Source organism: Diabrotica virgifera, chromosome 2 (genome assembly GCF_917563875.1).
Source record: "Diabrotica virgifera virgifera chromosome 2, PGI_DIABVI_V3a".
Taxonomy (NCBI): domain Eukaryota; kingdom Metazoa; phylum Arthropoda; class Insecta; order Coleoptera; family Chrysomelidae; genus Diabrotica; species Diabrotica virgifera.
The window spans coordinates 224,206,681-224,216,397 of NC_065444.1; the positions used below are offsets into that span (position 1 = coordinate 224,206,681).

Genomic DNA, 9,717 nt, shown 5'->3' on the forward strand with positions numbered 1-9,717 from the left:
CTGTCGTAAACTCTGTTTTTATAATTTCTCTGTTTATAATTTTAACTATTTATAATGGGAAATAAGCCACAATATTATTAAAAAATGATTTTTATTAACGTAAAATATATCTTCTACTTTAAAATATATCATATTATGTATCTGAATTGCCGATATAAATGAGTCAAATTAAATAAATTATTAGAAGAATCTTTTTACTAAGCAACAACATTTTTGTTTATGTTAATAGTATTTTGTATTTTGACAACGGCACCCGATTTGGGCGTCGAAACGTTAATAAAAATCATTTTTTAATAATATTGTGGCTTATTTCCCATTATAAATAGTTAAAATTGTAAAAATGCCACAAGAAAATAGCTTCAGAACAACATTCTCTGTTTATGAGTCACGGTTTCCACAAGAAGCATATTGCATGCTGTGGTCTGACATTGGCACAACTTTAATGCAGTAGGTAGATTAATGGACTTTGAAAGGATATTAAATAGCTTTTCATTGTTTTTAGACACATATGGGGGTCAAAATCGAAATCACATCTCTGCTCTATTTGACCGCTATGATTACTTCCGCTAACAATGAAATCATGGAGCAGAAATACCTAGAATCCAGACATTCTTTCTTGAAACTTGACAGAATGCACAGTGCCATTGAAAGTGGAAAAGGGCATGTGTCTGTTAATTCTATTATGGAGTGGATGAACATAATGAAAAGAGCCAGATCAAAAAGAAACAGAAGCTCCGCCTATCCCTACCATGTCAAACAGCAGCATTTTTCTGATATGTAGTAACGACCTCTCAAAACGCACACTTAAAAAGCGTCTGATAGATTAGAATGGTAACACAGTCAGATGGCTTGAAATCAAATATTTGCGATATGAAAAAGGCAATCCAGACATAATAAAATTTCGCTACAGCCACACAGAGCCTTACATTGTACTGAACGTACGCGGAAAAAGTCAGAAAGATTGTGTGAATGAAATTAAAAGAGTTTACTGCCTATCAGTAACCAGAAAAAGGAGGACTTAATGAAGTTATGTAAAAAAGAAAGAATACCAATGCATGGATGATATGCATCTCTACAAACAGCAAATACTATACAAGACCCAATAACTCAGCCAGCCGTTGAGGATGATGATGAAGAAGAGGAACTTGTTTAAAATATTATTTTTTATTGTAACTTATTGTGATGTATTATAGAAAAAATAATTATTACTAAAACTCATTATTGTTGTTTATGTTCTGCTTCTTTATGCAAAAATCACTAACTGATACTATTGCACAAAGTACATAGGTAAATTAGAAGTCAAACAATAAGGAATGCACGTAATTTTCCCCTTGTTGCCATATTCTAAATTTGACAAAATATATAGGGAATACATAATCAGATTTTTTGACATGCCATTCCTATTACAGCGAGTAGAGCATTTTATTGGCTCGAAGTAGTGACGATTATACATGACGTCATTGTTATATTTGGTCAGATGATAAATGATAACTGACGTCTGTCATAATATTGGAGGTTACATATAATGTCAAATTATTGTTTTCAAATTATATTTTAACAACAGTTTATTTTTTCACCAACTTCACTTTCCCTGCCCTGTCCTTGATTGGTCTTGTTGTATGGTAGGTTTAATTAGGCGTTAATTTTAAGAAATTTTGCTGGCTAAATGGACACAGCTCAGACAGGCCATAAAAGAAAAAGAAAAAAATAAACAAACTTCTTACATAACCTTATATTGGACAATGTCAGTTTTGGGTTGTTATGTTATTGGCCAAATACCCAAGTAGGTCGAGGTTCATAAACTAAAGAAGGAGAAGAATGGGTTGTTATGATGTCATTAAATATATGACGTACATTCCTAATTGTTTGACTTCTATAGTTGATTTTTTTAACCAGGAGGAGTAAACTAAAAAGACAGATTCACACCCAAGAAAGTCACTAGAAAAATAAGCAAATACATCTTTTTTTTTATTGATCATGTCATGAATAACTGCTTTTTATATAAAAGCAGACTAAAAATCTAAAAATTAAAGGAATAATGTTGTTCTGAAGCTATTTTCTTGTGGCATTTTTACAATTTTAACTATTTAGAATGGGAAATAAGCCACAATATTATTAAAAAATGATTTTTATTAACGTTTCGACGCCCAAATCGGGTGCCGTTGTCAAAATACAAAATACTATTAATATAAACAAAAATGTTGTTGCTTAGTAAAAAAATTCTTCTAATAATTTATTTAATTTGACTCATTTATATCGGCAATTCAGATACATATGATACATTTTAAAGTAGAAGACTTTAAAATGATATTGCCAATATTTATGAGTTGCATTCCTGGGACGACTTTACTGAAAGATAGTTCATTCGATTACATGAAATCAACCCCAACTCAAGAATATCCGTCACAAAAAATCATAGCATGTGATCTGTCTTTAAAAAGACAACCACATGCAACGGTGACATTAAAATTCTCGCGTTAGAGATCTCATAGTAAATCACGAGGGAAAACCAGGAAAAACCTCGTGATACTATCCCGACATCGTAAGTATTTGGTCTTACGTTTAATTTACTCTCAAAATTAATACCAAATTCTGACTTTACTATAATTTTGTTTAAATTATAAATAATATCAATAATACATGGGTATATAAGTAATACTAAAATATAAAATATGTACTAACTCGACTATTGACTTACTAATTGTGGTATTTTCTTTCTATTGACTTCCTCTTTCAGTATGGGTATCCACATCCTACTGCATTCCACCGAGGAATTTGCGACACAATTGGAGATTCAAGACACACACAAGTGGAGAGATTCAAGTATAGTCCTGAAAGAAACAGACAGTAAAAAGAGAAAAATCAAAGAAGCGGCTCTAATTATGCTAAACGAAACCAATTGTGTCGCAAATTCCTCGGTGGAATGCAGTAGGATGTGGATACCCATACTGAAAGAGGAAGTCAATAGAAAGAAAATACCACAATTAGTAAGTCAATAGTCGAGTTAGTACATATTTTATATTTTAGTATTACTTATATACCCATGTATTATTGATATTATTTATAATTTAAACAAAATTATAGTAAAGTCAGAATTTGGTATTAATTTTGAGAGTAAATTAAATGTAAGACCAAATACTTACGATGTCGGGATAGTATCACGAGGTTTTTCCTGGTTTTCCCTCGTGATTTACTATGAGATCTCTAACGCGAGAATTTTAATGTCACCGTTGAATGTGGTTGTCTTTTTAAAGACAGATCACATGCTATGATTTTTTGTGACGGATATTCTTGAGTTGGGGTTGATTTCATGTAATCGAATGAACTATCTTTCAGTAAAGTCGTCCCAGGAATGCAACTCATAAATATTGGCAATATCATTTTAAAGTCTTCTACTTTAAAATGTATCATATGTATCTGAATTGCCGATATAAATGAGTCAAATTAAATAAATTATTAGAAGAATTTTTTTACTAAGCAACAACATTTTTGTTTATATTAATAGTATTTTGTATTTTGACAACGGCACCCGATTTGGGCGTCGAAACGTTAATAAAAATCATTTTTTAATAATATTGTGGCTTATTTCCCATTCTAAATAGTTAAAATTAAAGGAATAACACGGAAAACACAAAAAATCGCCGATATAACGTAATTAACCTATGAAATGTCAACCGTGTCAAAATGTGATAAATGTCATTAGTGTCAAAATTTTATATCAGTGGAGTAAACTTGCCTGCGGTTGGACCAATTACAAACAAGCATTACAGCGCGGTAAATTTGAATTACTCCTCTTGGTTTAAAAACAAGCCATAATTTGTAGAGTATATTATAGAGTATATGTATTAGTAACTTCAGATTAATAAATATAAAAACAGTAAATACACCTTAAACTAGTTTGTGACAGAAAATTTTAAACACCTGATTTATAGTGAAGATTTTATATTTAAGTTCATATCTCTATAACAATAAAATGTTAGGTAGTGACTTCTCGCTGTGATATGACGATGTGATTGTCGTTTGTCTTGAACGTTCATTTTTTTAAATGTTTGATTCTTAATAACATATTTTAAATATTATAAATAAACCTACTAATTCTCATTTTCGTGTTAGATCCAGACGTAGTAAATCACTTTCTGCTGACGTACCTTCTACTTCACGAAAGCGATCGTCCTCATCTCCCAGAAGAAAATCAAGATCCCCGCAGCGGTCGTCTAAAAGAAGGCGAAGTTCCAGATCACCTGAAAGGTATGAAAGAAAGAGTAGGTCTTCTTCGCCTAAACATTATGGATCAGCTCAATATGACAGATATTCTCGACGAAAAAGTAGATCTCCTCGACCAAATGATTTCAGCCCTAGAGGTAAGTGGTTTTCTTCATACAGATGTATACAGACTGGAGCAAAAATATGGAAACGACCAATTATCTCTTAAATGGATGATCCAAATGATACAAAAACAAATTTGATGCCTGTAACGTTAACAACACCAACAACCAACACTTGCTGGTTTAGTTTTATAAATTATACTTTTCAAGTATCCCCAATAAAAATAGTCTTTAGGATTCAAATCGGGTGAACGAGGAGGCCATTTAATACTACCTAATGTACCAATTCTTCGTCTGGGACATGTCTGATCTAAATAACGCCGAACATTTATACCAAAATGAGATGTCTTGCTGAAACCATATCTCTACAGGGTGTAACAAAAATACAGGTCATAAATTTAATCACATATTCTGGGACCAAAAATAGTTCCATTGAACCTAACTTACCTTAGTACAAATATGCACATAAAAAAAGTTACAGCCCTTTGAAGTTACAAAATGAAAATCGATTTTTTCCAATATATCGAAAACTATTGGAGATTTTTTATTGAAAATGAACATGTGGCATTCTTATGGCAGTAGTATCTTAAGAAAACATTATAGTGAAATTTAGACACCCCATAAAAATTTTATGGGGGTTTTGTTCCTTTAAACCCCCCAAACTTTTGTGTACATTCCAATTTAATTATTATTGTAGTACCATTAGTTAAACACAATGCTTTAAAAACTTCTTTGCCTCTTAGTACTTTTTCGAAAAGTCAGTATTTATCGAGATATTTTGCATATTTGTCAAATCCACCACATATTTGTATATGGCTAAATACGATTATGGAGACTTGATAATAATAGGAAAATTTATTTATCATTTACATTTTTAGGTATATTTTGAACCATATTAAAAAATAAGCCACATCTCGATAAAAGGTGCCTTATCGAAAAAATACAAACAAGCAAAAAAGTTTTAAAAACACTGTGTTTAACTAATGGTATCGCAGTAATAGTTTAATTGGAACGTACACAACCATTTGGGAGGTTTAAAGGAACAAAACCCCCATAAAACCTCTATGTAAACATATTAGAAAAGAAGCCGCAACTCGATAAAAACTGCCTTATCGAAAAAATACTAAGAACCAAAAAAATTTTAAAAATATTGAATTTAACTAATAGTATCACAATAATAATTTAATTGGAACGTACACAAAAGTTTGGGTGGGTTTAAGGGAACAAAACCCCCATAACATTTTTATGGGGTGCACAAATTTCACTATAATTTTTCTTTAAGATATTTCTCCCATAAAAATGCCACATGTCCATTTTCAATAAAAAATCTCTAATAGTTTTCGATATATAGGAAAAAATCGATTTTCATTTTGTAACTTCAAAGGGCTGTAACTATTTTTATGTGCATATTTGTACTAAGGTAAGCTAGGTTCATTCGAACTATTTTTGGTCCCAGAATAGGTGATTTAATTTATGACCTGTATTTTTGTTACACCCTGTATATTCGCTCCAAACTTGTTTTTCAGTGCAGGTATAATTTGATTTCTAAGTAGCATTTCATAATTATCGCTTGATAAATTTCCTTTTATAAAAAATGACCCAATTAACTGAGTACCCAATATACCCGACCATACATTTAGTTTTTGTGATCTTTTGAGTATAGTTTTCACGTAACCAGTGTGGATTACCTCACACCCTAAATTTGAGCGATATACATTCCAACACAGTTCGTTGGAAAAATATATCTTGTTAATGAAGTTCTCTTCAGTTACAATTTTATTTCTCATTACCTCACTAAATAATTTAGGGTTTTAGTCATATTCATTTAATTCTTGCAACGACTGGATTTTGTAGGGTGGAAATGAATTCTTATCTAACACACGCAAGACTGAAGAATAACTTACATAATTTATTTGTGCATCTCTGCGTGAGGATGTATGTGGATCTTCAACGAAACTCTGTATTAAATCTAAGTTGTATTGCAATTTATAACAGTTTTTGGTAAACATTAATAAATTAACTATTTATATGGAAAATAAGCCACAATTAAATTGAAAAAAATAATTTTATTAACGTTTCGACGCCCAAATCGGGTGTCGTCAAAATAGAAAATACTACTAAATTAAACAAAAATGTTGTTGCTAAGTAAAATATTCTTCTAATAATTTATTTAATCTGACTCATTTATATTGGCAATTCAGACATATATTATACATTTTAAAGTAGAAGACTTTAAAATGATATTGCCAATATTTATGGGTTGCGTTCCTGGGACGACTTTACTGAAAGATAGTTCATTCGATTCGAAACTCATTCATATTGGCAATATCATTTTAAAGTCTTCTACTTTAAAATGTATAATATATGTCTGAATTGCCAATATAAATGAGTCAGATTAAATAAATTATTAGAAGAATATTTTACTTAGCAACATTTTTGTTTAATTTAGTAGTATTTTGTATTTTGACAACGACACCCGATTTGGGCGTCGAAACATTAATAAAATTATTTTTTTTTAATTTAATTGTGGCTTATTTCCCATATAAATAGTTAATCATAAAAATGCCACAAGGAAATAGCTTCAGAACAACATTAATAAAATATGGAATATAACACTCTTTTGATGGTTTTATGAATTTTACAGCTAGAAAACGATATAGTAGGAGTCCTGAATATGACAGAGATAGAAGATATAGAGACCGGAGGAGGACCAGAAGTAGATCGCCAAAAACTAAGGATATGTCTCAATTTAGAGAACCAGGATTAGATTTTGGTTATTATGAGGTAAGTCAATATTTAATTAACCTTCGGATGACATAGGGGGGTCAATTTTGACCCCAGTGTATCTTTTCTTTAATAAATTCAGAAATATTTTTAATTTTTAACTCACTATTTTTTTTCTGGCTTTAATGTCATTCCAGATACGCTCATATTTTGTAATAAAAAATATTTCCTATATTTCACGAATAAAAAATATTTTCTGAATTTGAGGTCAAAGACGACCCCCCTTGGCCTTCCATGTTCCAATTTTATATTAAGTAAATGGCGTCTATTATGTGGAATTCCGAGTAATTTTGCACTGCGCATTATCAAAATCTATTTTTAGACTGTGTCTGTTGCTGTATGGTATACAACCTGCTGTGTAGCTATATGGTGTACATAATATGGCGTTTGCATAATATGCAATAATATTATTATTGTTTTTGATAAATAAACTTTTAATAACTAACAAATTTTTACATATTTTAGGGAATTGCTACTCCAGATCTTTGGTTGCATCCTCATCCTGGAATGATCCGAGGTTACATTCCTCGATTTTATCCCCCTTTTTATCCCCGTGGAATTCCCCCTCACAGCACGCAGGTAATGTTTCCGCCACGTTATCCGATAGTCCCAAATATTATTAGAGGAAAATTACCAATATACAACAATAGGCAAAAGCCAAAAATTATACCAGCTACTGAAAGTGACCCATCAGTTTCTGTTGTTACCAGTAATATTAGCCAAGATGAGACAGAAGGAAGATGTGTTATAGAAGAGATAAATCATGGGGACGTAAAAGAGGTGCACAAGTCCAATGATGTTGAGTCTGATCAACATAACGGCAATGAGTCTGAAAATAAAAGCACATCGGAACTTAAAACAGATTAATTATTAAAATGTTATTTTTAAGTATTATTTTTTGTAATAAAGTAAGTTGTTCAAGCTTTGAATTTTATTTGGGGAAATTGTAGTCCAAGCGGCAGCGCTGAAAAATCTCTTTGAACTTACTAAAGCTAGATTTTTAACAGTTGATTACTGTGATTGTGTAGAGAAACATACTGCAGCGCTGAAAAATCTCTTTGAATTAACTAAAGCTAGATTTTTCACAGTTGATTACTGTAATTGTGTAGAGAAACATACTGCGGTCGGACAAGCGAAACATAGAACAGGGGTTACTGAGAGGTTATCAAAGTTGCTTTCCTACGAAGGTAATTAAATCCATTTACTAAGGCTGAAAGTCAGTACAAACATTCTAAATTAAATATAAAATAAAAGTTATTATAGTCGGTCAGCTGTATGACGGGACAGAGCCTGTCGGTCGGCCCCAGTGAATGTACAGGGTTATTCACTATATTTTGACCCCCTTGTAAACTGCTTTATTTACAGAATTAGAAAAAATGTAAAATGCAGTTAAAGTTATTCGATTTTTAAATTATGATTTTTTGACATTATATTGTACTAGTGACGTCATCCATTTGGGCGTGATGACGTAATCGACTATTTTCTTAAATGGGAATAGGGGTCGAGTGCTAGCTCATTTGAAAGGTTATTCAATTCCCTATTCAGTAATATAAACATTAACATGATTAATTATAAAGGGTGTCCAAAAAAAAATTTTAAATTAAATTATTTGTTTAATTAATCATTAAATTTTTTTTTGGACACACTGTAGGTATAAATAATGATCTTAATGTTTATAGTACTGTATAGAGAATTGAATAACCTTTCAAATGAGCTATCACACGACCCCTATTCTCCTTTAAAAGAGTAGTCGATTACGTCGTCACGCCCAGATGGATGACGTCACTAGTACGATATATATGTCAAAAAATGATTATTAAAAAATCGAATAACTTTTGTATTTTAGATTTTTTCATAAAGCAGTTTACAAGGGGGTCAAAATATAGTGAATAACCCTGTACATTCATTGGGGTCGACCGAGCGGCTCTGTCCCGTCATACAGCTGACCGACTATAATAACTTTTATTTATATTCAATTTAGAATGTGTGTACTGATTTTCAGCCTTAGTACAGTAGCAAAAATGAAAGAATACCCATGCGTCATCGATGATGCATACGAATCAAATCAAAAATTTCTAGTCAAAACAACGTCTAAACTAAGTTAATACTGTAAAAAAAACGGATGTGACTACTACCCCACCGTACGATTTTTCGCTACGTAAATGTGTCAAAATGTTTTGTGATGTTATTCTTTTTCTGATAATACCTATATATTTATTGGTAATAAATGTTACTTTTACTACCGTAATTAATTATTTGATATAGATTAATAGGGAGATTCCCTGAGTCCTCTGTTATTCAACCTGATTATGGACGAAATAATAAAAAAAAGTAAGAACTAAAAAAGGATACCAAATGGGAGAAAAACAACTTAAAATAATCTGCTATGCAGACGACGCAATACTAATCTCTCAAAGTGAAGATGATTTACAACGTATGCTGCACGAATTTAATATAACCGCTAGAAAATTTAACATAATAATTTCCCCAAAAAAGACTAAATGCATGGTTATAACAGCAGATCTAATAAGGTGTAAATTAGAGCTGGAGGGTCAAATAATAGAACAGGTCATGGAGTTTAAATATCTAGGCATCACACTATGCAGCT

General features: G+C 31.3%; 1 protein-coding gene across 1 annotated transcript in view; it reads left to right on the forward strand.

Annotated features, from left to right (window-relative positions):
• Positions 1-8,030, forward strand: part of LOC126880433 (serine/arginine repetitive matrix protein 2-like) — a 47,936-nt gene extending 39,906 nt beyond the window's left edge. The window contains exons 5-7 of the mRNA XM_050644288.1: positions 4,114-4,361; positions 6,970-7,109; positions 7,575-8,030. Of these exons, the coding sequence (XP_050500245.1) occupies positions 4,114-4,361; positions 6,970-7,109; positions 7,575-7,976 (790 nt within the window). The 3' untranslated portion in view covers positions 7,977-8,030. The remainder of the gene's footprint in view (positions 1-4,113; positions 4,362-6,969; positions 7,110-7,574) is intronic.
• The last annotated feature ends 1,687 nt before the right edge of the window (positions 8,031-9,717 follow it).